The following is a 15,799-nucleotide window of genomic DNA, read 5'->3' as shown; positions in this document are numbered from 1 at the left end:
CTCTAGTTTGGCATACAGCATAAAAAAAGATGGGTCTCTCTGAATATATATGGACCCACAAGAACAACGCCAGCCTCAAAAGATGCCCACACAAAATACCAACAGTGGAAGAGCTAAACCTGACCTTTGCAAAAGCCAAAGTGTTCAGCAAACGATGCTAAAGCAGGATCAGGATATTGGTTGGTCCACCTGGATAAAGAATCACAGCTGTTGACAACCTGCAGGACTCTGTTTGGACAAGTGTGCTGGAAGCATCTACCATTTGGTCTCAGTGTCTCCTAAAATATCTTCCAAGCAAAAATGGACCAAATCCTAAAAGACCCAGATGGCATAGCCAGCATTGCTGATGATGTAACTGTATTTGGCCAAATCAATGAGGAACACAATAAAAATTTCCACAATCTGATGGTTTGAGCAGCCGAAACTGAACTTGTGTTCAACAGCAAAAGCGTTTTATAAAGCAACCTAGTATATATTTTTGTGGGAACATATACACCTCTACTGGAATTAAACCAGACCCAGACAAAGTGCGTGACATCAAACAAATGCTAAATCCATAAAACAAAGGGGAACTGCAATGTTTTCTATGTTGAATTACCTTTCCCCATATATTCCTAACTTTGTTGAAAAGGTTCACCCATTACGTAGTCTTCTTAAATCCTAATCGACCATGACCATCAAATATCTTATGACCAGCTCAAGGAAATGATCACCGATGACACATGACTTTCATACTATGATTGGGCTGAACCCACATCACTGGAGGTGGATGCCTTGCAGAAGGGCCTGGGGACGGCACTGATACAAGATGGCAAACCTGTGGTATTTGGATCCAAGATATTTAGTGATACACAAGATAGATACAGCAACATCAAACCAGAAATGTTAGCAATTGTGTACGGTGTTCAACGATACCACACCTACCTCTACTGGAAAGCTTTTTCCATCATAACTGACCATAAACCACTGGTTACAATATGCACTAAACCACTGCATGCAGCACCACACTGGCTACAGCAAATGCTACTGAAATTCAAGGCTAATTATACAAGGTAATATTCAAACCAGGTGGCGAAATAATCCTTGCCAACACTAAGCTGATTGCCATAGCCTGAAAACAACAAATCAGTTGAGCTAGATGAGAGAGTGCATAACATAAACACTGGAGTCGATGAGAATCAGACCATCTCAACCATCAAGTTCTCATTCGAAAAGCAAAAAATGTTCCAAAATGAAACAGCAAAGGATCCAACCATGAATCTCATTAAGGAGATCACATACCAGGAATGCCGAGATAATATCCGTGAACTACCTGCTGAGATCCGATCATAATGGTCTTTCTGTGATGAACTTGCTGTAGAATCTGGAATCCTGTTCAAGGGCAAGCAAGTACTCATCCCAAACTCCATGAGGGAAGATATTTTATACCAGCTCTACTAAGCCCAGCAAGGCATAGAGAAAACACGCTGACTTGCAAAAGAAAGCATGAACTGGGTAAACATCAACAAGATGCACAAAAAACACTGCACCAACACAATATTCCATTTCAACCTTGGAAGTTCATTGCATAAGACATATTCAAAATAATGGGCAGCAATTCTTGCTCGCCGTCAACAGGTATTCAAAATATCCAAGCATTGATGAGTTATCATCCCCAGTAACCAGCAAAGCAGTGGCAGATAAGATAAAATACTACATCTTGCTTTTTGGTCGCCCAGAGGAAATCATGATGGACAATGGTCCACAGTACTCTGGATAGGCTTTCCAAAGCTTCATGAATTCTTGGGGTATCAGGCATGTCACAAGCTCATCTCACTCTGCTAGATGCAATGGCTTCATAAAGTGGCATGTGAGGCATATCAAATCAATAATAAAAAAAATGCAAAAAAGAAAGAACTGACATCCAACTTGCTCTGCTATAGATTAGGGCAACACCAATAGACAGTAAACTGCCATCATCAGCTGAAATACTTTTTGGAAGACCCATACCAACCACCTTCCACAGCCGATCTGAATCAGAAAAGGAAGAACATCGTGAACAATTATATGAGAGATCTGCAAGCATGAAAACCCATCATGACCATTATGGTAAAATCAGAAATTTACCATCAATATTTCCAGGCCATTATGAGTACTAAATAAGCTCGACATGTGGCATTGTAGAACTATCATTAAGAATGAGGAAGGACTCAGAAGCTACAAAGTAGAGTAACCTAATGGAACTAGACTCTGTCGCAATCACACCCATTTGTGTAACATACCAACTCTGGTGAAAAAGAAGGTTCACTTTGATATCCCTAAATCTGACACCACATCGGATGCAACAAGACCAAAGAGATGAAACCATCAAACCCAACATTACCAGGACTCTATTAGACAACAATAAATATGGCCCACTTCGAACTAAGACAGAATTATAAGACCACTCTTGCGATACAAAGACGTATAAATAAACATTCAACTAAACAGGAGAGATGTATAGTATCGCAATTACTGTTTGCTGCGAATCGCTTGGAACCGGATGTAATCCTTCCAGCCGTTGACTCTCTCTGAAATAAAACTGCTTAGATCTTCGCTCATATAGTTCAGCTCTAATTCCTTAACCAAATACAAACAACCCTTAAATCAGTTGTAGTGTTGGAAAGACCCTCCCCCCCCCAAAGTTCCTCTGCTCAGTTTGTGGAAAGGGAATAAAATTCCATTCAATCTTTTGTGGAATTTATAAGCATTGGGTACACAAGAAGTTCAATAGAATTACTGGTAGGTTATGAGAGGATAATCAGTTTCTATGCAAGATTTGTAAGACACGAGAGATGGATGAGAACTCCAATGTGGACAATATATATTTAGATGGCGACGCTATCGAGATTGTCGAGAATTTACCTTGGTTAACTGATTGAAGCACAGAGCGAAGCAGGTGCTTGCATGATTGCATAGAATTAGAAATGAATGGAATAAGTTCTGAGAACTTATGAATTTACTTGAGTTTAATTGGGTTTTATGCAAATGGGATGAAAATAGGGTTGATATTCTTTATGGAAATTTAGATAGCTCCGCCTTTTGTGAAATTTTTACATTAAGTATGAGACATGAACTAATAAATATTAAAACAAATAACTCACAAATAAATCCCCCCCCCCAAAAAAAATTACGTTAAATAAAAGGAAAAAATAGGAGAAACGTTTCTCATTATCTCCCTTGGAATTGTAACAAAATGGTGTCTTTTAACTCGTATAAATGCATCAATCAAAATAAATAAATAAATATCTTAAATAATAATAATAAAAAAAAACTGATGGATCGTTTTCAGTAAATGTTCGTGTACTATCACACGTAACTATTTCCTAAAAATTTCAAGATATTTTATTTTAAACAGTGTACTTGTTATATACATTAATTAGCTAGAATAAACACAGAAGTTTATTTTAAACTTTTTCTCTGGTACACATAGAATAGTCTATCGTTTTAATTTATTTGTTTATTTATTTATTACATTTTCAATTGTCAAAAAAAAAAAAAAATTCAACTTTCTCTTTGAAACCGGAATTGACGCTCAGCTGACCGGTGACTTCCGGTAATTTGTCCCCCTCATTCTTCCTCCGCTTTAACAACACGACTTAGTGATTATTTGGGAAAAAACCAGCGACTGCATGTCGCCTCGGACAATTTACCAATATTGGAACCACATATTGTTGATTTATAACATTTATTTTAAAATATACTTTACTTAAATAACTTCACCGATCATGATGGACGAGGATAGGGTGACTGATTTATTAAATAATGTTTTCAAACATGAATGTTTTAAGTCGGATCTTCAGCGAAAAGCAGTGGAAACCGCCGTGAAAGGTAAGCATTTTTAGTTTTTTTTACATTTTTTTTAACGTGTTTATTCAAACTCGTTTATTTGTTTAATTCGTTTTTATTTTTAAATTAATATTTTATCCGAAGGTGTTTTAATTTATTTACATAGTACCGTATGATTTTTCTGTAATCAGTAAAATACATAGCTTTTTACAAAAAGTGAAAACGTACTTAATTCATTTACAGTGAGATTTCATATTTTTTGTTGGTCGTCTTTTTTTATTTTCGTATTATTCAACTTATTTTTTTTGTCTTTTTTAACTCGAGGAAAACCAGTCTAGTATCGGATATTTTCGTTTTTGTTTTTAGAAAAGCCATAATAAATTGATTTATTTTAAACTACTTTTATATTCACAACGTTTCGGACGATGCACTTGGAAATGATCAAGTGTTTGTTACATCGACTGAGATATAATAGCCCGAATAATACAAACATATATATACTTCTGCAGATTGCAGACCGTGCTGTTTTTCTTTCTTTTTTTTTTTCTTTTTTTTTTTTTTTGATAGGATTTTCAAGTTAAATTTAATTTTTATGATATCTCCTCTCTATAAATTGTTCGGTGAATATAGATTAGTTTTTAAAATCTTCTCCCTATGTTAAGAATATGTTTCTAGGTAATAACGTTAATATTTCAGCACAGTCCGTATTGTGCATGCATAAGTACCAATGGTACTTAGTACCATATATTCAATCATAAATTAAAATTTGTATTTTATTATTTTCGAGGATTATGTCAGTTTTTAGTTTAACGTTTCACTTTAGTTTTTCGTCGTGATGATCTTAGCAACAAAAAAAAAAGTTTTTATTTTTTTTCCAACTTCGCGCCTTTTGGTCAAGATCAAAGTGTAGTATCTGTTCTTCAGATGCTGCAGTGCTGCACTTCCATTTCTTGTTCTCTTTCGGTGGAGGAGAAATCCTTCACGACTGAGACAATTTTTATTTTTGTACCTTTTCTCCACGTTAAAAAACGACCCTGGTGTCTAACTCTGTCCCGTGGGGAGGCATAGTATTAGGTACAACAACAAAGCAATACCTACATAAGATAGTGGGCTATATTATATTCGATTTCACGGCACGATTCTCCCGGGTATTACTCCTGCCTCTCAGAAATGGGGGGGGGGGTGTAATCACGAGGAGACACTACCAGGCAACAACGCCGACAGATTCGACTCTGATCACGGAAAATTCTCCACCTATCCTTTTTTAGGGGAGCTAAATTCCTCAACATTAAAAAAAAGAAAGAAAGAAAATCGCCCACGTGTCCTTATTTATGAGGGGAAAGTTAGACATGTCAGGTTTTGACTTCGTGTTACATGTAGGAAGAAGAGTAATTGGTGTTTAAGGTACACTCGATTCGTCTTTAAATATGTCGTTTTAAGCAAAAACAATATTACGTAATTTATTCTCGTGCCGAAAATAGTAATATATCCAAACATTACGAAAAATCATGAAATAGAAAGTTATTTCTACTTAAAAGTAATTTTTACAGAAACCTGGGTAAAATCGCGTTTTTCTTAGACGTTAAAGAGTAGGAGTATGAGGTTATACGCAGGGAACATAACTCCGAAAAGAATATTTTATATTACTTGTGTCATGGCTGCAATATTTGATATCTATAGCGATAGAATTTTTGGGTTTGTATTACTGTACACATAGATTGGAAAAAGTTGTCAAAAAACAAATATATAACAAATGTTATCAAAGGCAAGGTAAGTTACTTTTCTACCAAACTGGATAATTTTTCAGTGTTTTTATTTAATGTAATATGTTTATTCAGCTCGAAAAGCATACAGTGTTTACCGATGTATTGGAAAATTCAAAATGGCGCCCGACTCTCTCTGTCTTTAACACGGTAAGTTCGGGAAAAGGTGTTATAAATAATAAACTAGACAAAATACTGTTAGAAATTCGCTCAATATATATTGACATAAGTTGACATATATTCGGTGGTTTTTAAATAGTATTTTGTCTAGTTTATTATTTATAACACTTTTTCCCAAACTTACCGTGTTAAAGAGAGAGTCGGGCGCCATTTTGAATTTTCCAATACATCGGTAAACAATGTTTTCGAGCTGAATAAACATGTTACATTGAATAAAAACACGGAAAAGTTTGGTAGAAAAGTAACTTATCTTGCTTTTGATAACATTTATTTGTTATATATTTGTTTTTTGACAACTTTTCCGAATCTATGTGTACAGTAATACAAACCCGTTTTTTATTCAGAATAGGTACAAAACACCCTTCCCTCCTCATGTTAAGAATGGATTTTTAAATGTTATTATTTCAGCATGGATCAATAAGTGCGCTAGTAGTTTTGACATGACAATTAAGCACGTAATAGTTTTAAAACGATATATTTAAGAAATCGATTTGTCGACTATAGCTTAACAAAAGCACTGATTGTTTATTTTAGAAAGCCTTTTTTAGATTACTTTCAACTTTTACTGTGCGCTATTTAATTAAATTATATGTTTTAATAAAAAATATTTTTATCCGGAAATTATTACATTTTTCTTTTTTTTTTTTTTTTTTTTTTTTTTTTTTGCTGTTTAACTAAATTGGTACTTACGCACTTGTACCGCGCTGAAAGATAACGTTATTTAGAAAGCTATTCTTAACACGAGGACAGTTTTGTAACTATTCTGTATTTTCATCTAACAATTTAATAATAAAAAATGCGCTTCTATACTATCAGAACGAAATTTCGGAAATCGTAAAACTGAATTTCACATGAAAACAATGATATCTACATATTCCTCGTATTTTTAAGGTGATTATATCCAAAAATTATGAAAATCGATAAGGTAAAAAAATTATTTATTATAGAAAATAGAATTTGAAGAAAACGATCGTATCTGCTTATAAGACACAGGAGAGTTCAAAAGGAAGGTAATTTTCCGTTTCGATTTAAACAAGATGGCCGCAATCTTTCATCTGCTAACATGATTAAAGTTTTTTTTTTTTAATAATTCAGCAATATTCAGATAATTTCGACTGCATAATTTGGAAGCTAACATTGTAATTTATTAGAATTGACGAAAAAATCAGTAGAAACCATTGATTTTTTTTTTAAAATCTGAATACTCCGTTTATCGACTACAAAATTTCGTTCTGATAGTGTAAAGTGCCCCCCCCCCCAAAAAAAAAACTCCCTTGTTCCACAATTACGATTTGTTTCCCCGTGTTTGATCTGTCGTCTTTCTTTATACAAGCACCAAAGTTGACGTAACTTTTTAATATATTTTTTTATTTATAAATTATCCAATAAAAAAGCAGTAAATCGCCATCATCTTACAAAAATTCGAATAAATTGACGAATGGATTTTAAATCGATTTGGTATTATGGAGAAATAGTACTTTAACACTTTCTCGTCTTGTGTAATACAACAAAAATGATCATGACTCTATGAGCAATACAAAAAACTGGAACGTAAGCAATGTTTAGTGAAACGAAGTAACGTCTTGTACTGAATTATAAAAAGAATTCATTTAAATTATTATTATTAAAAAAAAAAATTATTTTAAAAACTTAAATCTGACAGAAACCCACCGAATAAATGTCACGGTGATATAGATTCTAGTATTGCTCGACTCTCTTCGACGAAAGATCAAAACCTTGATATACAGTCTTAATACCATAGCCAAGTAATAGGTGTATCAGAATTTTTGGGGAATTTTTGACATCCCTAACACGAAACTGCGAATAAAATATAAAGAAACTCGTAATTTCTCTTTTAAAAGTGGGTTGTTTATTTTCTTTATGAAATATACTTCCAAAATAAACTATTAAAGTTGTTTAAAAAATAATAGAAATATTATTTTTTAAAAAACAGTGTTTACAAAGTGCCGGCGCGGCGGCGCGCCTTCATACAGCCATTTTTTTTTTTTTTTTACGTAATGAAATCAATTGAATTTTACGAGTTAATTTTTTTTTTTCAATTTTTAAACTTTAAAAATCTATCAAAACTTTTCTATTGGTTAAATTTTTTTCGATATTTTCAGGGTCAATGTGAAATTTTATGCTCTTTCCAATAAACCGATAATAATATTTTAAGACAAACGTTTTCTTTAAATTCGCCCCCCCCACTTTGAAATGTCTATTAAAATTTTAATAATTAATTTACGTACCAAAGTTTTATATATCACAAATTGAAAATAAAAAACCAATAAATAATATATTGTCAATTAAAACAAACAAACAAAAAAAAAAGAAGTGTTTTTGAAAATTTACCTGTAAAGTCTAAAACCTTTTTTTTTCTTTTTTTTTTAACCATTTTTTTTTAATTGGAAGCCTATGTTCTGCTTATATTGTCCAGTAAGTAATGGACGCTGACGACGATTTTTTTCTATTTCATTCAATTTTTTTTTTTTTTTTAATTTTTTTTTTTTAGATATTAAAAAAAGAAAAATTCACTCGATAAAGAAGAATGAAACTATAATAAATCAAAAATTTATGTATTTCTTTGAGAAAAGAAAAAAAAATTCCTTGAGTGTTTTTTTTTGTTTTTTTTTTTTAGGCAAAAACTTATGAGAAAAATTTGACTATTTTTAAACTATGGGAACACATATTTCTTCAGGCACAAGGCTAGATGGCTAACGCAAACGTGTGGTTTTTATTGCCTTCTGTCCATCTGTAGTTCTAAACAAGAACAAAAGGCTACTCCCGGTTTTTCGATAAAGAATAAAAATGCTTGTGTAATCGCACTTTTTTCAAACAGTCATTTAAAAAATTATTTTATTTAAAAAATAAATGGAAATTAAATATAAATATGGATAAATTCTGAACAATGAAGAATGAAACTAAACATTTAAGTATTTTTTATAGGTAAGTGATTTTTTTCGAATTTATATCGATTTTTTTTTTTTATAACCAAAGTAAAATTTCGTTGATTTTCTTCAAATCTTTTTTAAAGAAAACCGATTTAAAAAAACAAATATTGCATAATTTGCTATTAAACCTGTTAGTTTTTAAAATTTTGGTCTTTGCTCCTCAATTCAATTTTTTTTCACGCATTCTTTAGATCAGTTTCTGACACTGCTAGAATCAATAACTTGATGTATACTTAAGATATATTTTGATTTTTGTCAGTATTTTCATATTTTTTTCCACTAATTTTTGACTGATTCCCAGGATTCAAAGGCAAGAAAGGGCATCATAGCGCCATGTTTGTGTTTATTTTAACTTTAGCGCTTTTACGCGTGTTTCACACTTAACACACACTTTAAAATTGGTTAAAACACCAAAAACTTATCCAGGTAGGTAATAGTAACCTATCTTGCCTTTGGTAACATTTATTTGTTATATATTGGTTTCTTTACCATGTTTTCGTACCTCGGTCTATTGTTAAACAAACCCGCACTTTTGTATTAGATGAATAATATACTTGCTTCGTTTCAAGTAACATAAGTTCAGTTTTCGTTTTACATAATACCCTACTTTTGGTTCCAGTAAGACACCATTTTGTAAAATCTCAATGATGTTAGCATATTTACACATTTTAAACGTGTTTCCGGTACTTACGCACAGGAGGCACAGTGCTGAAATAACATTATTGTTTAGAAGCTCCTTAACATGAGAAACAGAGGGTGTTTTTTACTCACGTTCACCCCTATCAAGGCATGTTGCCACTTGGACTTAAGAGGATATTATTTGGGACCATGCCTAGGAAAGGTTAGCAATGTTAGTTTATGCCACATTTAAACTTTTGCATATGAGTACAGTCAAGGAAGCAAGTAGCAGGAAGGGAATTCCAAAGCCTAGCTGTTCGAGGGAGGAAACTATTAGAGTAGAAAGCTTTGTGGTATTTAGTGACCTCAACTGTGAAAGGGCAAGATTTTGTTGCTAAGCGGGTTTGTCGAGGATATGTACGCCGAGAGGTCACAAGTGCAACAAGTTCGTCAGAGCACATTCCATTAAAAGTATTTGTAAAACAGGCACAGAGATGCAACATTGCTGCGATGAGACAGGGGTTGGTGCTGAGTTGACAAAGTGGGATCTATTAGATTAAAGACTCTTTTTTGAACCCTATCCAAGAGGGAGAGGCTAGTGATAGATGCATCAGCCCAGATATGGCAACAATACTCCAGGCATCGGCGAATGGTGACTTTGTAGAGGTACAGGATACTCTCAGGTGTGAGTAGTTTTCTTCCTTGATAGAGGGAAGCCACCTTTGTTTTTTAACTTCTGTAATTAGCAATTTAATAAACAAAAGATACCGAAAAACTTTAATCTAACTTGAAAATACTATTACAAAAATAGCATGGTACCTTCTCTGCATAAGTACCTGTTGTTCATCAGATTTCATGCGTAGTACTAAATAGATCTCAACTCTAAATGTTCATTATATAATAGTTTAAAAAAAAAAAAACGCTGCAATATATCCTATTTTTCCCTAAGCCTTTTGGAAATTGTCAAAAATATCTAACAGAAAATGTGATGAAAAAAATCTCCCAAAAGTAATGATCAACAAATAACTGTTACCAAAGGCAATAAAAGTTACATACGTGGATCATATTTCTGTGTTAAAGTTGTTTGTTTTTTTATTGACGTTTCACCCCAAACAAGGCTCGGGGCCACTTAGTTGTGAAGGGCTACTATTTGGGACCAGAATTGCAGAGATACTATTTATGGAGTTGGGCAGCAAGATGTCTGTTCACATTACATTTGAATTTCTGCATGTCAGTACAGTCAGGGAAAAAGCTATCAGAATAGAAGGCTTTACAGCACCTAGGGATCTCTACAGTGTAGGGATGGGATTTTGCTACTTGTTGGGTTTGCCGAGGGTACTAGTGCTTGGAGTTCGTCGGAGCACTTGCCATTGAAATACCTGTAAAACAGGTACAAAGATGCCGCATTTTGGCAATGGGACAAAGACTGGAGCTTAGTTGATACTTCAGGACCTATTAGATTGGCGACTTTTTTTTTTAACCCTGTCCAGGAGTGAGAGACTAATGGCAGCTGCACCAGCCCAGATGTGGCAACAATACTCCATGCATGGGTGAACCGTGGCCTTGTAGAGATACAGGATACTCTCATGTGTGAATAGCCTTTTAGCACGGTAGAGAGTCCACCTTCCTCGCAAAAGCCTTGGTGATTGCTTCAATGTATTTGTTCCAATTCATGTTGTCTGTGAATGTTAACCCTAGAAGCTTGAGGGGAGTACTTTCAGACAGTGTATCATTAGCCAGGTCAATCAGTGGTTGAGAAGGTTTCTTGTAATTATTGAAGGAAATGAACTTAGTTTTGGCAGCATTGAACATTACCAACCAGTTTCGGCCACATTTCACTGCAGACTGGAGGTCTTCCTCTAGAGTTTAACAATTTCCTTAGATATGTGTTCATTTGTTTTACCCTCGTGCCTGTTATAGAGCATGGAGTCGTCAGCAAATATCTCCATTTCTGAGAAAATTTTATCAATAAGGTCATTTATGAATATCAGAAATAATAAAGGTTCAAGGATTTACCCCTGTGGCACACCTGCATTTATATCATGTTTTGATGTACGACTATCGAGGACAACCTGCATGTTTCTCTTATGTAAGAAGGATTTTATTATGTTGAGTATACGTCTAGCAATGCCATACAATTTGATTCTCAAGAGAAGACCATCATGCCAAACCTTGTCAAATGTCTTAAATATGTCTACGGCTATTGACCTAGCTTCAGTTGCCTTATCCAGTACTTGATATATATGTTCTGAGATTACAGTTAGGATATCTGCAGCAGAGCGGACTCGTCTAAATTCATACTGTCTGTCAGATTTCTGTGAGGTGGCGGACTAGTGCTTGATTGATTAAGGGCTCAAAGATTTTGGCACAGAGGGGTAGGAAGCTAATGGGGCGATAATTGAGTGGGTCAGTTCTTTCGCTAGAATTCTTGTAAACTGGTACAACAGAAACAATTTTCCAATAGTTGGAAAAGCAAGATTTGTTAAGGCATTTATTGTAGAGCTTGGAGAGAATTGGAGTAACCTTTTTTTTTTTTTTTTAATAGTATTGCAGGGATAAGATCAGGCTCACATGCCTTCAAGGTGTCTAGATTTATTATAGCAGTACAAACAACGGAAGGGGTAATTTTCAGGTCATCGGTTCTGTTTTAAAACGGTTTTTATTTACATTTAATTTTCCTTAAAATACTATCTGATCACATGCAAAATTAAAGATAGCTGCTTTCAGTTTTTTTGGAAAATATTGAAATCTTTTTTATTTTCTACTTTCATTGAGGCAGAAAAGTAAATTTTACTGCAATTGCATTAGTTAGTTGTTATCTATTTGATTTTCTTTTAAGAAAGAAACCACCACTCAAACTTTAATTATTCCCGGAAAAAAAAAAATAGTGGCAACTATTGCAAAATCTAAAAGCCTCAAATTTTAAGGAAAATTAAATGTATATAAAAATACTTTAAAACACAAAAAATAGCTCAGACAGGAAGTAACTTTTATTGCCTTTGTTAACAGTTATTTGTTCCAAATCTTTTTTTTTTTTTTTATTTTTTTTTTTACCTCTCCTCCTTTTTTTGTTTTTTTGTGTGATTTTATGACAGTTGCAAGCTTTTCATATATATCCCCCCAGGCAAATACAACTGGTTTTGTCTAATTCGTTTGTTACTGTTTTCTTCAGATAACAATCCTTGGTAACTTCAATCAATACTATCCTTTTTAAAAAAAAAAAAAAAAAAATTTTTATTACATTTTCACCCCAAGCAATGCACATTGCCCCTTTGAAGTAGGGGGATACTATCAGGGACCTAAGTTGCAGGGGTACTATGTAGGGAGTTTAACAGCAAGTCTGTTCACATTACACTTTAACATGTCAGTACAGTTGGGGAAGCAGGAAACTGGAAAAGAATTCCAAAGTCTTGCAGTTCTGAGGAAGAAACTATTAGATGTAAGAAAGCCTTCTACCCTAGGGATCTCAACTGTGTAGAGGTGGGACTTCGCTGCTTGTCGGGTTTGTCGGGGGTATTTTCGTCGAGGGATTACAAGGGCTTGTAGTTTGTCAAAGCATCCACCATTGAAATACTTGTAAAACAGGCAGAGGGATGCAACATTTCATTGATGGGACAGGGGCTGAAGCTTAGATGACAGTTCAGGGCCTATTAGGTTGGTGACTCTCTTTTGGACCCTGTCCAGGAGCAAAAGACTAGTAGCAGATGTTAATGTTCATGTCATGCTGACCTTTTTGTACAGAAAAATCACATTACAAGATTTCGTGAAAAGCGAAGTTGCTTTTTTTGTTTAACATTTGTGAATAAAAGCTGTTTGGCAGCCATTTTGAAGACATTTAGTCTGATAGTTGCTGTTTAATTCTCTTCCACTGCAAGAACTTAGACACCAAGGCCAGAAAGTAGGATTGAGAAGTCAGCGCCCCCAAGAAGGGGGTCTCTGACTTGCAAAAAGTGCCTGACAGCCCTGTCAGCATTCCCCAGTGAGGACACCTCAGGAAATTAGCAATAAACTAACCCCTTCTCAAAGAGAGAAGGCAAGACCTGAGAGGGTGGACCTCCTAGAACTGCATAGAACTAAACTCCTACTGCAAAATCAATAGGGATCAGGTTATTAGCGGAATGGTTTAGCCTCTTGGGGGGCCCAGGATAAAAATCCCTAGTCGAGATAGCCATCTTTCTTGGATACTTCATCCAAATAATTTAGTGAAATGGGTTTCTGCAAGATTTCATTGCTCTCAAATTAACAAGCAACAATGTTGTATAGTAAATCCCATGAAAACTCGTCCGAAAAATAGTGACAGAAATGGATCATATGCGACTTTTCGGCAAATTCCTAATGTAGGGTTGCTTATCAATTCTATTGAGAGGCTAAATTTATTGGGCTATCATTCTACTGTGAGATGTTTGTTCACATTAGATTTAATTTTTTGCATGCTGGTACAGTCAGGGGAAACAAAGAACATTAAATTGATTCCAAAGACAAGTGGTTTGAGGAAAGCAACTGGTAGAGTAGAAAGTTTGGCACCATCTGGGAACCTTGTCTGATTAGTCGGGATTATTTATGTTGACGAGATACAAGTGCAGTAGGTTCATCAGAGCACAGAGCAAGTACTTGTAAAAATGAGGCTGGAGCTTTATAAACAGTGTGGACCTATTAAGTTGGGCTCTTTTTTGCTCCTTGTCCACTAAGGAAAGAATCTGATGGTGCACCAGCTCTGATGTGGCAGCAATACGCCATGACTGGTTTGGTAACTCTTTTTAAGTAAATGGCAAAAAGAAGACTTCCAATGTGTGGTGGAATGGGGACAAAAGTGGATGGTCACATTCAATGCTGCCAAGACTAAGCTTGTTTCCTTCAATAATTACAAGAAACCTTCTCTACCACCAATAACTATGGCTAAAGATACATTACCTGAAAGTACTTCTTTCAAACTCCCCGGCTTAATGTTCACAGGGAATATGAGTTGGAACAGATACATTGAGAGCATTACCAAGGCTGCTGTGAGGAGGGTGGGCTCTCTCTTCCGTGCTAGAAAGTTACTTATGCCTGAAAGTATCCTTAACATCTACAAGGCCACCGTTCACCCATGTATGGAGTATTGTTGCCACATTTGGGCTGGTGCATCTGCTACTAGTCTCTCGCTCCTAGACAAGGTTCAAAAGAGAGTCACCAACCTGATAGGTCCTGAATTATCCTCTAGGCTTCAGCCTCTGTCCCATTGACAAAATGTTGCATCCGTCTGCCTGTTCTACAAGTACTTTAATGGTGGATGCTCTGATGAACTACAAGCCCTTGTACTCTCTCGACGTAAATACCCCTGACAAACCCTACAATCAGCAAAATCCCACCCCCTATACAGTAGAGATCCCTCGATGTAAGAAATTTTCTTCCCCAGAACTGCTAGACTTTGGAACGCCCTTCCAGGTTCCTGCTTTTTCAACTGTACTGACATGCAGAAGTTCAAGTGTAATGTGAGCAGACATCTTGTTGCTCAACTCCCTACATAGCATCCCTGCAACTTATGGCCCCGATAGTAGCCCTCTATATGAAGTGGTACTGTGCTTTGTTTGGAGTGAAAATGTAATTAAAAAAAAATTGTTCTTTCTGGTATATGTTCCCAGGACTTGCTTCTGCATTCGGTATTCAACTTTTTACAGATCATCCAGTGGAGATATTTACACGCTCCATTGTGTTTTTGTCATATAGTAGCTGTCTCCCAGCAGAACCTTACAGTTGAATATCAGGTGGCTCACACCCTGTGCTTCTGTGTGACAGAACCTGCAACCTCTTTCTCACAGAAGAGATACTGTGAACCTGTCTTTGCTTTATTATTTTCATGGCAAGTGCTTGTTTGAGCTCCAATCTATGGTACCTCCTTACCAAACTTTCACAAAAAATACTAGTCTAGCTAAAACTACTATCAACAATTTTCCCCGCTCTATATTTGCATAAATCTAAACGTACATACCATAAGGAAAGCTTCTTTCCTAGAACTGCCTGCCTGTGGAACTCTTTACCACTGGCCTGTTTTCCAGCTGACTACAATATGGTCATCAAGTACAATGTAAACAAGTTCTTGCTGTGCCGTCCCCGTAAATAATTAAACTACACCAAATTTTCACTACTGATGTTTACTACGCTGTTGTCCCAATGACTACTATGCACTCAGTAACTCTTATCCTCGAGTGGCCTTGTGCTTTGATAAATGGTGACTTCCTTGTAAAAAAAAAAAAAAAAAAAAGTGGGCAGAAAAGATCATCTCTGAAGAGAATGCAAGCTCATAAAAGGACCTAGCGTCACGGAGCAGATCTTTAATCTTAGGCTAGCTATGGTATAGCTGGAAAAGTCTTCTCAATTATTAAATCATTTCTTTCTGATAGATTCATAAGAGTAGTAGTTGAGGGGCAAAAATCAGAAGCTCACAATATTAATGCCGGTGTCCCTCAGGGATCCATCCTGGGCCCAACTCTTTTCCTGATC

The 15,799-nt window shown here is 35.2% G+C and overlaps 1 protein-coding gene across 1 annotated transcript in view; it reads left to right on the top strand.

The window, feature by feature from the left end:
- The first annotated feature begins 3,566 nt into the window (after positions 1 to 3,566).
- LOC145277589 (uncharacterized) overlaps positions 3,567 to 15,799 on the top strand; it is a 56,665-nt gene continuing 44,432 nt past the window's right edge. Inside the window, exon 1 of the mRNA XM_080129103.1 lies at positions 3,567 to 3,849. Within this exon, the coding sequence (XP_079985229.1) occupies positions 3,747 to 3,849 (103 nt within the window). The 5' untranslated portion in view covers positions 3,567 to 3,746. The remainder of the gene's footprint in view (positions 3,850 to 15,799) is intronic.

This window comes from Euprymna scolopes, chromosome 6 (genome assembly GCF_053919585.1).
Source record: "Euprymna scolopes isolate OS-2025 chromosome 6, ASM5391958v1, whole genome shotgun sequence".
In the NCBI taxonomy this organism is placed as follows: Eukaryota; Metazoa; Mollusca; class Cephalopoda; order Sepiida; family Sepiolidae; genus Euprymna; species Euprymna scolopes.
Note: the sequence above shows the minus strand (reverse complement) of the source record. Positions and strands in the feature narration are given on the sequence as shown.